This window comes from Mytilus edulis, chromosome 1, assembly GCF_963676685.1.
Source record: "Mytilus edulis chromosome 1, xbMytEdul2.2, whole genome shotgun sequence".
Taxonomy (NCBI): Eukaryota; Metazoa; Mollusca; class Bivalvia; order Mytilida; family Mytilidae; genus Mytilus; species Mytilus edulis.
In genome coordinates, this window is record NC_092344.1 from 37,724,302 (window position 1) to 37,740,605 (window position 16,304).

The 16,304-nt window shown below is 31.3% G+C and overlaps 1 protein-coding gene across 4 annotated transcripts in view; it reads left to right on the top strand.

Moving 5' to 3' along the window:
- The window catches only part of LOC139512225 (Fanconi anemia group D2 protein-like), a 109,516-nt gene that overhangs the window by 28,412 nt on the left and 64,800 nt on the right, over window positions 1–16,304 (top strand). For all 4 annotated transcript variants that reach the window (XM_071299704.1, XM_071299677.1, XM_071299685.1 and 1 more), the window contains exons 19-30: window positions 983–1,042; window positions 1,461–1,623; window positions 2,274–2,350; window positions 2,769–2,906; window positions 5,982–6,082; window positions 6,968–7,192; window positions 7,697–7,820; window positions 8,470–8,545; window positions 10,227–10,318; window positions 11,961–12,042; window positions 12,925–13,041; window positions 15,194–15,322. In XM_071299704.1, coding sequence (XP_071155805.1) covers window positions 983–1,042; window positions 1,461–1,623; window positions 2,274–2,350; window positions 2,769–2,906; window positions 5,982–6,082; window positions 6,968–7,192; window positions 7,697–7,820; window positions 8,470–8,545; window positions 10,227–10,318; window positions 11,961–12,042; window positions 12,925–13,041; window positions 15,194–15,322 — 1,384 coding nt within the window. The remainder of the gene's footprint in view (window positions 1–982; window positions 1,043–1,460; window positions 1,624–2,273; window positions 2,351–2,768; window positions 2,907–5,981; window positions 6,083–6,967; window positions 7,193–7,696; window positions 7,821–8,469; window positions 8,546–10,226; window positions 10,319–11,960; window positions 12,043–12,924; window positions 13,042–15,193; window positions 15,323–16,304) is intronic.

Below are 16,304 nucleotides of genomic sequence, written 5' to 3' on the forward strand. Positions count from 1 at the left end.
TGATATATAACTATGCGTATGCCTTATTTTAGTATTGGTATTGTCATCGGATAAAGTGATGCCGATTATAACATGTATAAGGTGCACAGTTTTCTCTGCTTTCAAAATCTTTCTGTTTGAACCCGTCGACCTGGAACCTATCAATTATTGGTAATATTAATAATTTGGGAAACAAAAGGGCCTGGAATGGAGTATTTTTTACTTAACAGTATACAGTTAAATTCTAAATACACTGTTTGGTGGTGCGCCTGTCAGATGCGGAACGTACAGATAAGGTAATAGGTAACAGGTGAATATACTATTGGTATCGGTGTCGGACTCGATCCGGAACTTCTTAATTATTGGCAATATTAATTAAGTGGAAAACAAATGGGCCTAGAGTGGTGTAATTTTTAATCAACACCATTGTACTATATTAGTTATATATAAAGTTGAATTCTTTGATTCATCGTTTTTACGTGATGACGGCTGACAAATTGGACCTCGTAATCTTAGTATTATAGATACTTAGAAAAGATAGACATCGAGTGAAAAAAAAGTAATGGAAGATAAGTATAAGAGTTGTGTAAAATGTAGTTTGCAGATGAAAGTCATAGACACTCATGAAGAGTGTTACAGCCAAGCTTCTTTCTACCCAAAACCGTTCTGTGCAGGAGGTAGGCAAAAAAATGTCACAAAGCAGAGTGAATTGGCGTCGGACACAAAACATTCAAAAGTCAAAATTGAACACTGTGAAGATGAGCATGAGACGCAGAGCACTAATACTAGTAGGATATGAGAACTAATCATGCGTTATATCAATTTATCCTTAATATTATGAGCTATTTAAAGAAGAAAAAAGATATCCCAATGTTATAACCAACGATCATGAACATAGGTGCATATACTAAAATCGGGTAATGTGTCAGCTAATCTTTTCAGTTTATCCTAAATGAATACAGCTCATGTTGAGGAACATAATTTCTGTATGTTTTCTTTGCAGGTACAAAAGAATGGGTATAATTGGTGCTATTATGATTGTTAAAAGTATAGCCTATAACAGGTATTGTAATAGTGGCACTTCTTATTGATAAATTATACTATTAATTATAAAAAAGAAGATTAGGTATGATTTCAAAAGAGACTACTCTTCACAAGACAACAAATGAAACAGAAATAAACAACTTTAAGGTTACCATACTTTCCTTTAACAATGAGAAAAAATGAAAACTGTAAGACAGTTCAAACTAAAATATTAATGACCTAATTTATTTACAAAATAATGAATGAAAACAAATATGTTACAAATTGGATTATTTTTAGGTCTGTAAAGATTATCCCTTGTGAAATTTAATCATGTGTTCCTGCATTATTCCCAGATTTTTTAGTTGAAATAATGTTACTCCTGCAAATGTTTACATTTAATGTTAAGCTGCATACAGTATATGAACAGTTTCTTAAAAGATTTATTATTTTGTCAGTAATAATGGACAGTCTGGGTTAACAGAAGAATCATACAAGCAGGTTGTAGCCTTATTGAATCTTGTAAGAACCAGTATAAACAGGATACCAGAGGCAGCTGCTCTTTTCATGGATGAACTCGCTAATGTTATACAAAAAGGTTGTCTGGATCCTAAAGTAGAGGTTTGTGTAACAGTGCTTCTTCTTCTAATGCTGCAGGGCAGAGTGATCTAAGTAGTTACTACTGTAATAACCATCCAGTCAATACTGAGGATGTGAGTTGGAACCCCACAAGTGTAGGTGCACTTGACGTAAATCTTAATCAACTAGGATTGTCAGTTTTCCTATCGAAGGTCTATAGTTTTCTCTGAACACTCCGGATTCCATCACCAAAAGTTGTGTAAAAAGCACAAAAAATCAAATCAAATCTTACTCTGCATATTTAGTCAGGAGCCTCTTGAAGGATTGAAGACTCCTGACAGATGTCTCAGAGAGGATAACCTTACATTTTCTAAAATATCGTAAAGAAATTATTTTAGGATTTTTTTAAACAGTTGCAGAATCAACTAATAAGGACATTCTATTCAGTCTTTCTAATATATATACAGACATTAGGAAATTTTGAAAGGATTTAAAAACTGATAGGACAAAACTCAATCTGTGTCGTGGCACTATACTCTGAAAAAAAATTAAAGTTTAAAAAAATGTGTATACACTTTGAGTAGATGATAATATTTTCCAATTAGTTTGTAATTTGCAGTTTATTAGTAGAGTTTTAATTGTAGTAAAACTTTGAGATTAACTTCTTATTTAACATTGTTATCATTTTGTAGGCCTGGATAGATGAGACAGTGATATCAGATTTCCAAGGGAATTTTGTATTATATGTGGACGAATCTCCAAAGGAGGAGTAAGTATTGGGTTTTTGGTTACCATTTATTGTGACTGAAACATTCAATAGCAAGGAGAGAAAGATTTCTAATTGTTAAAGTTATACACATCATAATTATCTTATATTATTTATATTCAAATGTTAAAATTGAGGAATGTGTCAAAGAGGCAACAACCCGACCAAAGAATAGAAAACATCAGATGTATATTTGAGAAGAATTAATTTTGAACATAATTTGGACGGCCTTAAGATTTGCAGTTTATTTAATGAAAGTATGTGCATAAAAGTTTTTTTATTGGGATTATAAAATATATATAATAAATTGTATATCGAATAAATTGTGATTAAGATATTGATAATTGGTATCAGATTATAAAAAAAGAACATTTTTTTTTCAAAAATAAAAGTTTGTTGACTACATTATGTACATTTTTAGATGTTTAACCTCTGGAGAGCTACAATATAATCTTGACCCAGAAAGTGAAGAACCTATTGCAATATACATGTCACATCTGGTAGAAAAATCTGCTGCTGATAAAAAGAAGACAGCAATTAAGGATTCCTCCAGTGAAAGGTAACATAACTAGACATTGAAAGAAATGTCAAGTTAGATTAACATAATTTAGAGATAAATGTTTATCTTTGGATCTAAGTCTTTTTTCATTGAAATATATGTACTTAAAACACATGCAATACTTTGTACCGTTCACATTTACTGAGTCATGAATGTCCATCCACATATTTTAAACTGTCTCCAATAAAAAATAATAAGGGGACTTTGTCCCTATTACAGTAGAAAAATAGAAAGAAAGAAAAAATCCTAATGAACTCTAAATCGTTAACTTTTTTATTTTTATTTTTTTCATTCCCCTTTCTGCACAGAAATCTACTTCCTTTTTCGGGTCTCTTTGAAATGAGACTTTGAGTAAAATATATATTTATCAGGCTAGTAAAATATAGGAAGGAACACACTACCAATTTCATTTTTAATAATTCTTTGATATGAAAAAACGTTACCTGATGAGAGTGTTTCTTTGTTTACATTGAATATGACATCATACCTTAACTAACGTCATAACTAAAATCACCTAACAACAGAACCAAAATTGGAAACTTAACAGTGTTTCCATTTCTTTTTTAACATATGTTTTGATTTAAAAAAATCATACATACTTTGTCCCCTTTCACAGGTAATGCCTGCCTCATATTATTTTCATTTTCAGCATGTGAATATTATTATTTTGGTGGGGGAGTCGTTTGTTAAAACATGAAGATTTCAATAATTGAAGTTTGTTGCTTTTGCAAGAAACAACATTTTTAGTATAAACATAGAGGATATTAAGATATTAAGGATGTTTGCTTGTCATGTTTTGGTATTTTTGTCAGAGTTTCGAAATCCTGGTTTTATCCATTTGAATGCCTTAAAAAGAAATTGCCCATTGACCACCATTTTTCTTTTTATAAATCTTTTGCATGTATAATTATAAGCCATTTGAAAAATTCTTATAAAATCTTATTTATTTTCTAAAAGTTTTTGAGAATTTTAACTTGTCAATGATCAAGTTATGAAAAGTCAAGAGAGAACATTTTCCCACCAAAATATCACTGGCTAATATCTTGAAAACAAGCACATTGTCCTCTATATTTTTTTTGCTTTTTTGCTTCCCTAATTAATCCCCTATCATTATATACTAGTGTTATGAAAAGCTTGTTATTTTGAAACTGAGTAGCAAACTTCCTTAAGGATGTTTGCTGCTCAGTTTCAAAATAAATAACTTTCCATAAAACTAGCATATATTGATAGGGGATTAGGAATCAAAAAAGCAAAAAAAAGCAAAAAAGCAAAAAAAATATAGGGGTCAATGTGCTTGTTTTCGAGATATTAGCCATTGGAATTTTGGCGGGAAAATGTTCTCTCTTGATTTTTCATAGCTTTATCATTGACCAGTTAAAGTTCTCAAAAACTATTTAAAAATAAATAAGATTTTATAAGACTTTTACAAATGGCTTATAATTATACATGTTAAAGATTTATAAAAAGAAAAATGGGGGTTCATGGGCAAAATTTTCTAAGGCATTCAAATGGATAAAACCAGAGGATTTCGAAAATCTGACAAAAGTTCCAAAACATGACAAGCAAACATCCTTAAGTACAAAAGTGTTAAAGATTTATGGTACTTTTGAGTTATAGTTGCAATTTCTAAGCCTAAATACTTTCTTAACCCTTTCGCCGATGAGTCCCGGTTTACCGGGATTCACGCTTCAGACAGCTGACGATGAGTCCCGTTTTACCGGGATCGGAATACATCTTTTATTTTTCCCGCTCAAAACAGTGCAAACATGAGTTATCTTTCTTTGATGAATACCCGGATGAAAGTGTAAACATGGCGCTTCCGTTTGTTGAAAACCGTGTCAAAATCAGACGAAATTTACGGAATTTACGAGAATTTGAAATGAGGGAACATTTTTTTTGAAAGAATATGGAAGAATTGAAGCCAAACTTGTATACTTTTGACGTAAAATGTCGTTTTATGTACAAAACACTTGGAATGGACATCGTTCAGTGTGAGGAATTTGTACAGCCTCATAAAAATTTCAAAATTTTGCCGTTTTGGGTTTAAAAATTACGATTTGGGGTCTTAGAGCAGAATTTTGAGAATTTCACCCAGATAATGCCGAAAATTTGAAAATTTGAATATTTTATGAAGAAAAAATTATCAAAACATGAACAAAACAGTGAACATGGTGTTAGTGAATGAAATAAATACACAAATAACTACAAACAAGTTTTTATTGACATTTATTATGAAGATCTCCCACTTGAGTAATAGTAGCCAGGGAAGCCATCGTCTCAGAGTAGCTTCTGTCTGGGCAGCAATCGGTGAAAGGGTTAAACACATACTTAGTTTTTAATTTTCATAAAAAATACTTTTTTAGTAAATTAGGATATATTTTTTTCAAAAACAGATATGCTTTTTAAATGTAAATGTGTTTTATGCCTTATTAATGTAACAATCATTTCTCACTTGACACAACATTTATTTCAGTGGCTTGAGTGATCCATTGTGTCTGTCCCCACACTTCAGACTGTTGTATGTTTGTATTTTCTTATTGTACACAACATTTATTTCAGTGGCTTGAGTGATCCATTGTGTCTGTCCCCACACTTCAGACTGTTGTATGTTTGTATTTTCTTATTGTACACAACATTTATTTCAGTGGCTTGAGTGATCCATTGTGTCTGTCCCCACACTTCAGACTGTTGTATGTTTGTATGTTCTTATTGTACACAACATTTATTTCAGTGGCTTGAGTGATCCATTGTGTCTGTCCCCACACTTAAGACTGTTGTATGTTTGTATTTTCTCACTTGACACAACATTTATTTCAGTGGTTTGAGTGATCCATTGTGTCTGTCACCACACTTCAGACTGTTGTATGTTTGTATTTTCTTATTGTACACAACATTTATTTCAGTGGCTTGAGTGATCCATTGTGTCTGTCACCACACTTCAGACTGTTATATGTTTGTATTTTCTCACTTGACACAACATTTATTTCAGTGGCTTGAGTGATCCATTGTGTCTGTCCCCACACTTCAGACTGTTGTATGTTTGTATTTTCTCACTTGACACAACATTTATTTCAGTGGCTTGAGTGATCCATTGTGTCTGTCCCCACACTTCAGACTGTTATATGTTTGTGAATCAAGACAACAAGAAGATCTCAGTGATATCAATGCCTTATTAGGTAGGTATACAATGATATTTTATAACAATGTAATAATAATATAAAATCCTTCATACAAAGAGAAAGAAATGGTTAGTTGATCGAAAAGATTATAACTGAAACAGCATTATAAGGGCTGGTCTAGAAAAACATACATAGGACCCAAAGAAGGCAATTTGAATTTGTCATGATGGGTTGGTGAAAAATATTGTGATGTTCACGATTTAATGTAAGTAGGTCTTATTAATTTCTTCAATTAGTGGTAATTCTATTTTCAAAGTGCCTTTGCTGAGTATAATGTGTTTTCATGAAACAGTCTTTAGAATTATTTTTTAAGAGATAAATGATGTATCGTAAGAGAAGACAACCATCAAAGTAGCAGTTACCATCATCCATTATAGAAGTACAGAAATAGCATGACCAAAGACAAAAAAAGACAAACAACAGCTTGCACAACACTTAAAATAACTTAAGATTTAACAAAATGAACATACACACCAAAAACTAGAGATGAACTTCAGCGTTCCAAAAGTGAAAATCAGGTTATAAGTCATAAATAAAGGAGAAAAGGATAGATGTAAATCTCTAAATGTTTTAAAATATATTTACCTTTCAACAATGATAATTTACATTCAGAAATTAAATAAAAAAGTAATGTGATCTCCAACAAAATGTTACAAAACGGCAGCTTGCAAAACAATTTAGCAGGGAGACACTCCAATCTGAATGTTCTTCCTCAATAAAAAAACTCACACAAAAACTTTGTTTAACTCCAAGATAATTGTTTGGAGATCTGATAAGTTTAAGATTTTTATAAATAGGATACAGTCACAAAAATAATTTTTGAATTGTCTGTTTAAAAAATGTGACATTTTTAACCAAAGAAATGAAATAATTATTTTGTAGGATGCCCAGTATTTTTACCAAAACCAGAAGTTTATGAGAAGTTAGAACCTTTATCACAGAAAGAAAAGGAGTTCCTGTGTGATAATTTGTTCTTATCACTCAACTGGTTCAGAGAGGTCATAAATGGATTTGCTACTCAAACAGACCCAGAAATGAAGGCCAAGGTCATATCAAGATTACATAATATTACAGATCTTCAGAGGTCATTGGAAAAATGTTTGAATGGTAGGTGTTCATGAAATCAAAAAGCTTCATTGCACTTTAAACCTTTTAATTGACATGTGTTTTTATGGAGAATAGCCATCTTAATAAAAACAGTTCTCTAAATTATATAAAAATGGTTATGGAAATAAAAAAAAATCGAAATTTGACATTATAATTCCTATTATATGCATGTACTTAGATGTATTGATGGATATTGAACATCCAGTGGCAAATTAAGTGCATATTCAGGATAAGAACCTGTAAATGAAAATACTTAAACATGTAAAGGAAGGAATGGGTAAATTTAGGTTACTTAGTGTGAAACCTTAAACTGTATGAAAGCCTACTTTATTGTACCAAAATGTATGCTCCTTTCACAAACAAAGAACATTTCCATTAAAAAGATATCAATTATTTACTTATAATATAAAAGGAATTTAATGAGAAAATATTTAATCTCAACCTCCAAACACACAAACTAGCATAGATTTTATGTTTAACTATTTTAAAAGCATTTTTCTTTAGTTCAGCCAAGTTATAGCCCTCCACCTGCCCATTTTGATTGGTACGAGGCACCTAAGACTGTCATACAGAATACAGCTACTACAACTGAGGGAAAGAAGAAGAAAACTAAGAAAGCTTCTAAGAAGTAAGTACTTATAACAGTCTGTAATTTGTTGTGGTTTTTTTTCTCTTTGAATTTAATGCTTATAATTATAAGTATAGTATATACTGTTATATCTTACTTGATTAAAATAAAACATTTAATTTTTTGTGGCAAGATATTATATAAAGAAAAAACATGTACATAGTTAACAGCTATCGATAGATAAAAGCACAAAGATTTTGTTTCTTTTTATTTCAAAAGCTGAAATGTGTTTCGAGATCAAACAGCCCACAGTGAATTATTGTAAATTCAGAAATCTTTGCAGGTTTTATTAAAGCAAAAATGAAACAACATCAGGTTGGAAATACAAAAAAATGAACAGATAAATGCATGTAAACTTTCTTTTAGAATGATTTTATTAAATTTCCTAGCGAAAACAACATGAATGCAAATGTTCATATGTATTTCCAGCTTCAAATCACAACTGACGATGCAATTTCCATTGTGATTTCAATCACATGCAGCCTATGTTTTATTAATATTAGAAAATATCTTTGTTTCCAAATCAAAAGAAGAATGTGGTATAAAATTTGGAATTTACATCATTAAAATTCACTCTCAGATAACTCTGACAGCTGTAATATGAAATATTTTAATGTAGAAAATATTCTGAACAATTTATCTTTTAAAGAAAAGCAGATAGCAATGAAACCACCAGAGTTGATGATAGTGATGAAAGCAGTAAAGATTCAACACATATAGAAAAGGTATCATTGTATAATAGGATGGTTAATTTGCATGAATAATGAATATAAGATTCAAAATGTTTGACTTTTAAACATTATTCAAAGGTGAGTATGGGCTTTGCTCATTGTTGAAGGCCATACAGTGACCTATAATTGTTCATGTCTGTGTCATTTGGTCTCTTGTGGAGAGTTGTCTCATTGGCTATCATAACGCATCTTCTTTTTTATAAAATTTTAAAATTGTGTTTCTGATAATTAAGCCTTTTAAAATGAGTACTGTAAATTCAAAAATTATTGCGATGTTTTTATTATTGCGAAAAATGTGACAGGGTTATAATAGCAATAATTTAAACTTGCATTTTGCTATTTTTTTATATGAATGAAACAGGATTTTTCTGTATACATATCCTACCGTAGTCTAAAATCGTTCATCTTGTCAGTTCGTTAGGTATTTGTGTTTGAACTTAACACACGGGGAAACTCCGCATTGACGTCACTACGCTACTTCCGGCGTAGAAAAACAATGTAGAATACGTTTTTTCTGCACTTTTGAATAAAAAAACATTTCTGAAGGTAAGTTTTCATTGTTGTTCTCAATTATTGCTAAAAAATGCCAAATTTCTAATGCCCGTTTCAATCCCGACTTCCGAATGTCTAAAATCATTCTAGAACTTCACAAAATCCCACTTCCGGCCTCCATTGCTTTGTGTACATTCCAATCAGCGTCATCAATCTTGTGGCAGGCAAAACAGGTCAAGCAAATCGTATTTTTAGGAATTTTAAAATGACATGCTCCTTACGTCTTTCGCGATTTTCCCGCGAAAAAAGCCCAACCAAAATGAAAGGAAAACTAATTGAAAAAACGATGCCCATGCCATAATTTTGTACAGGAATATAGAGTAGGTTAATGAAAAATAATTTACATTTATTTTTCATAGAATTTTCTTTTTATTCATTATAAAAAGAACGATATTCTGACCATCATGACTGTAGATAAATATTCATACAGAATTCCACTGATGTCAAAAGGGAAAGCAAAAAAAGAATTTTCCTGTTGAAAAAAAACCCAAAATTATTGCAAACTATTTTGAAGCAATATCCCACAAAGAAATAACGTAATTGCCGTAGACTGGAAAATCCCCTAATTGACAGTAGAGCAATTTGATTGGGTAGAACGAATTGACATCACGTGATTTTGACGCCATTGAAATTGAAATGTAAACAAACAAGGTCAGAAGGTTCAGTATGGGACAGCATCGTACATTTAGTTACTGACAAATAATTATGAGTTACCAAGCTTGACAATGCATGGTAATAAAAAATGAAAGCTAAGTGTACAGAAAAAATAAGAAAAAAATAGCCTTAGGATAACGACTTATCATTACACCTGGATATATTGCAAAATTTAAAATCACACGTCTAAAATGACAAAATTGCAATAATAAATGCACATAATAATTTCAGAATTTACAGTATTTTGAATTTATTCAATTATTTGTATGGACAAAATGCATTTGAGAGAGTATCTGTGAACGCATTTTACTTGTTTTGTTTGCTCCTCTTTCATGAGCTTTCTGATAACATGACAGTAAATTTATTATGATCAGTTAGCTAAATACTGAAGCTCTTGATGGCCTGCTGCAGTTGTGTGGTATGCTCAACACAATTTTGATGTAAACCATGAGGATTTTATTTCCATTAGGATTCACAGAATACACAAATAACAGAAAATAAAGACGGAAACAGTACCTTAAAATCAGGAATTAGTCTACAGAATTACAGACCTTTCTTCAGGTATGATGGAGTTGGTAAATGTATATCTAAAAGTTAAATGAAAGAAATTGTTGTGGAAAGTTTGATTTTCATCATGTATAAAATCAAAACTAAAAATCTTTACAAGCAAGCGATTTTATATTCTATGTTAAAAGTTAACAAACTCATTTAAGGATGAATGTTTTTATGCCCCGCCTACGATAGTAGTAGGGGCATTATGTTTTCTGGTCTGTGCCTCCATTCGTCCGTCCATCCGTCTGTGCCTCCGTTCTTCCGTCCGTCAGGTTAAAGTTTTTGGTCCAGGTAGTTTATCATGAAGTTATAGTTGCATCCATTTATAACTTTGCATACATAGTCATTATGATTGGGAATTTCTAAAAACTACTATAAATTTAGGTTTTGGTCCACATTTCATGGTTCATTGAACATGAAAATGAGATTGTGTGAAACAGCTCTTTCTCAGGTTAAAGTTTTTGGTCGAGGTTGTTTATCATGAAGTTATAGTTGCATCCATTTGTAACTTTGCATACATAGTCATTATGATTGGGAATTTCTAAAAACTACTACAAATTTAGGTTTTGGTCCACATTTCATGGTTCATTGAACATGAAAATGAGATTGTGTGAAACAGCTCTTTCTCAGGTTAAAGTTTTTGGTCAAGGTTGTTTATCATGAAGTTATAGTTGCATCCATTTGTAACTTTGCATACATAGTCATTATGATTGGGAATTTCTAAAAACTACTACAAATTTAGGTTTTGGTCCACATTTCATGGTTCATTGAACATGAAAATGAGATTGTGCGAAACAGCTCTTTCTCAGGTTAAAGTTTTTGGTCGAGGTAGTTTATCATGAATTTATAGATAACAGGTATGCTACACAGGCTCTAGATTATAGTTTGCATCAACTTGCAACTAAACAGAACAGTTCTCTGTTCAACACATTGTGTGTGCGTGCAGTTTTGAAGATCTTGGAATTACTGAGTACAATAATGGCTGTGATGTTTTTGTAAGTTTTTAAAACTTTTTATGCCCCACCTACGATAGTAGAGGGGCATTATGTTTTCTGGTCTGTGCGTCCGTTCGTCCGTCCGTCCGTTCGTTAGTCCGTCTGTCCCGCTTCAGGTTAAAGTTTTTGGTCAAGGTAGTTTTTGATGAAGTTGAAGTCCAATCGACTTCAAACTTAGTATACATGTTCCCTATGATATGATCTTTTTAATTTTAATGCCAAATTGGAGGGTTTACCCCAATTTCACGGTCCACTGAACATAGAAAATGATAGTGCGAGTGGGGCATTCGTGTACTGGGGACACATTCTTGTTCAATTTGCTTTGATGCTTTTTCATGTGTCTTCCTGTTTGCCTATAGTTTGAGATTTTTCATTACCTATTGTACAAGCAAAACATTTTGTACAACTTTTTTTGCCTTCCAGGTATTGTCAGTTATCTGCAGTATACATGTTAACTCTATTAATTGCATGCAGAGAATTAGGTCTAGACCTGGTATTTGTTGTTTATAATAGCTAATACTTTTAAAAAGTTGGTCCATATATGAGTTTTAAACAATCTTTGCCTAAAATGTTGAAGAAAAAATCCTAGAGTTGTGCAGGAACAATGTAAGTTTTGGTTTGTGACATACAGTGCTGACAGTTATCTTGTTTTACAGGGAAATTAATATGGAAGTATTTACCATTCTAAATACAGGAATGATTACAGTAGCAGATTTAGACACAGAACAGAATACAAAGGTTTGTTTGATCAAACATCTAACATTCTCAGTATTATACACACCTGTTATCATCAGAATTTGAATTGTGAGTTACTGTATGGATGAAATAAAAGAATTGTATTCTCCTAAAAGTTTGTTTGCATTGAGAAAGTAGAGGGATTCAAATTCTTATCTGCTAAATCATTTGCCATTTTTGATGTCAGGATTATAATACAGTGTTATTTAAGAAATATGTTATAACTTAGATAATCAAGTTCTTTGGTTATCACTTTATTCGTTCTTTTAGCAGCAATATTTTTTTGTGTAATGTATATAATCAAGAATGAAATTGATCATTTTTTGTGTAATGTAAATAATCAAGAATGAAATTGATCATTTTTTTGTGTAATGTATATAATCAAGAATGAAATTGATCATTTTTTTGTGTAATGTATATAATCAAGAATGAAATTTATTATTGATCATCCTTGGTGAATCAGACATCTTCAATGTCTTTCTTTCAGTTCTAATTTATAATTCTCAAAATTCATCAAAGTTGCTACCATTAAGATGTTATTAATTATAAGATATATATTTTTTAGCTTCCTTTTGTTGAAAAACATGATCTATGTATTTGATTTAAGTTAATTTATGGCTATTTGTATGCCCGACCTAGGAGACATTGGTTTATACAGTGTGTATTTTCTATTGTCTGACAATCAAAACAATAAAAAGAATGTAACTCTGCTCCAAAGATTTAGGATTTATTATTTATCTTTCTTTTTTTTTTGTTTCATTTCTTAACATATAAAGGAGGTTAATTTTTGAGTTCTGTGCAGTTGAACTTGTGTAGGTAAAGTGCCTTGAAAAAGAGAAAATAGAGTAAACAGAAATAATTAAAGTTAATATTTTTATATTGTAGGCTACAACAGAACTAAGTATTCAGCCACCACAGCTAGAATTCTTGCTGGAAGATTTGGCCTGCAAATTAAGCCACAGTTTAATAGCGTCAGCCTCAAAGAAGAAAACTTTCTTAAAAGTAAGTAAATTTTAAAGATAGCATACTCTAGCAACTGATTTATTAAAGGATTTACTCCTTAAAAGTCATAAGAAACCTCAAATTATAAAAAAAATTATGCATATGTTTTTTATAACTAAATGGATAGTTTTCATTATACAACTTATGTACATATACTTTTTTCTGAGGAAAATTCTTTAATTTGTCCACATTTAGAAGAAGTTTACTTATTTTTAATTGCTTGCTTCCAGGAAGCGATTCGCCGAAATATTTTCCGTATGCACAGTGACCTGAGCGTAACCCTCCTCGTAAAAATCCGGTGGTCGCAATACGCATGGATCTGTCCTTAAAATAAACAATTATCTGATTGATGTTAAACACATGCTCAATACCCATGCTTTTTGTTATTTGTGTACTATAAGGTGACTATCGTTAAACTTCGGCTTCAAAACACGGCATTTAATGAGCAGCCATATTTGTTTAATCATAACAGACAGAGAGAAAAAAAATTGACGATTATACGATATATTTGCGTAAAAAATAATAAAATCGTGCACAGAGGACTAAGTTTATGATATATACATGCATTGGTTCAAGAATTGGATAAACATTATTTTTCACCACTCACTCGTTTCATATGACTTTAAGGAAAAGTAATCAGTTCCTACCCAATTAGTGGCACCTGTTTTTTGCTTATGGCAAGTTTAAATTGATGATAAACACATTTAGTAGTGTCATTAACAAGGAAAAAGGACATGATTATGTCTTTAAAAGGAACCCAACTGTGAAAAAGATATACCATAACAGTCAATTGAATCAGGATGTAATTTTGTCAACATTGGAAAGGGATAACTTCAATTTTGTAATTAGAAACACTTGGTTCATTCCATATAAATAATAGCATCCTTTTTAACTCGCCTGGCCCAAAGGGCTAAGTGAGCATTTCTCATTACTTGGCGTCCGTCAATAATGTTCAGCAAAGTAAGATCTACAAATAAGTCAACATGACCAAAATGGTCAGTTGACCCCTTAAAGAGTTATTGCCCTTTATAGTAAATTTTTAACAATTTTTTGTAAATTTTTGTAATTTTTTACAAAAATCTTCTCTGAGAAAGACAAATTTAACCAGACTTGTCCACAATCATCATTAGGGTATCTAGTTTTAAAATTGTGTTCGAAGACCCGGCCGCAAACCAAGATGGCCAACATGGCTAAAAATAGTACATAGGGTAAAATGCAGTTTTTGGCTGATATCTCTGAAACCAAAGCATTTAGAGCAAATCTGAGATGGATGAAATTGTCAATAGTTGAAGATCTATCTGCCCTGAAATTTTCAGACCATTCAGGCAACCTGTTATTGGGTTGCTGCCCCTGTATTGGTAATTTTAAGAAAATTTGCAGCTTTTGGTTATTATCTTGAATATTATTATAGAAAGAGATGAATTGTACACAGCAATAATGTACAGCAAAGTAAGACCTAAAAATAAGTCAACATGACCAAAATGGTCAGTTGACTCCTTAAGGATGTACTTAAAGGTTTTGGAATTTGTGCCAAATGTTCGGACTCCTTGGTGTTTTTCCATACAATACAATGTAAAATATTTTGCCCCATAACACCCATTTATTTTTTCATATAAGACTTAATAGCTTATGAAAGGTCATTTACCAAAATTTTATAAGATTCTTAATTTTCTTTCTTTTGTTTTGAGACCTAATAATACCAATGCAAATATAAGATAAAAGTCTGAGTCAGCCTTTTCCCGCCATATTTTAAATCTCAAATATCTCGAAAAGGAGGTGCATGACCTATCAATATTTTAAGCTTATTTTTATCCTTAATTGATGCTCTACCAGCTTATAGTATCAGTTTTAACTTCTTAATTTATTAATTTTTACCTAACCTCACCTAAGTACATCCTTAAGGAGTTAAAGTAAGATATAACAAACACATCACCATCACCAAAAAAAATTTTTGTCATGAATCATTCTGTGTCCTTTGTTTAATATGCACATAGACCAAGGTGAGCAACACAGGCTCTTTAGAGCCTCTAGTTTCAATGAAAGAATGATTCAGTGGATTAATAATGTCAAAAGAGTGCTTTCAAATCATGAGTTCAATGCCATATGTACATAGATTGTAATGAAATTCATTTGAAATGTTTTCTTTGAACAGCAAAAGACGGATAAGAACATAGGATTTTCACACATTGATCAGTTAACTCCAAAGGAAGTAGCCACAAAAGCTGTTAAATTATTACCAGCCTTATGTAATCATCTAGAAGCTGCTAGTGGATTTTTTCAGGTAAGCTTTTATTTATTTTTTTACATATTTTTTCATAATTTTACTAAAGCGTCAACATCTTGGACTTTCTTGGTGACCTCACAATCTGTGCCTTTTCCTCGCCAGAGACACAGTTGTCTTTTCATAAGATTTTTTTATTTTATCCTTGTTTTTCAAGTACTAAAAGGTATTAGGGCTGGTCAAATTTTTAATAAAATACAGTGAAAGTACTTTTAGTCCTGGGGTACAAATTTCTGTAGTTTTCCTGAATGGCTTTGCCAACGAATTTAAGTGTCCAATAAAATATAAGAACTGCTGTCCAAATCAGCGCATTGACCCCTTTACCATAGGTTTTACCATAGATATTATATCCATGGTTTTTCGACATCGAATATGATAATCAGCAACCCACTATGAACTAAAAATGCAACTTTAGACAGAATTCTGTTCATTTAATCTTTAAAAAAAAACTGTATGACTTTTAACCTTAAAATTTTCATGAAAATTTAGTTTTTATCGATTAAAGTCAGACTTCAGGTGATTATATGCAATGATGACGTGTTAATTTTATATGCTCATAATTCTAATACTAAATTGCATTAAGGGATTGCTATTTTTTATTTCATAAGAATTTATTCTACAATTCAAAATTCATTGTAGCTTCTTTGTCATCACTTGGCGTCTGTTGTCGTCCGTCTGGTGTAAACTATTTCAAACATCTTCTCCTGTGAAACTACTGAACCAATTCCTACCAAACTTTCGCGGAATGATCCTTCAGCCATGAAATTTTCAGATGAATCTGTTAACTCATTGTTGGGTTGCTTCCACTAAATTGGTAATTTTAAGGAAATTTTGAGAAGTTTTCAATTATTATTTTGAATATCATTAATGATAAAAATAAACTGTTAACAAGAAAAATGTTCAGCAAAGTAAGATCTACAAATAAGTTGATATGACCAAAATTGTCAATTGACCTCTTAAGGAGTTATTGCATTTTAAGGAC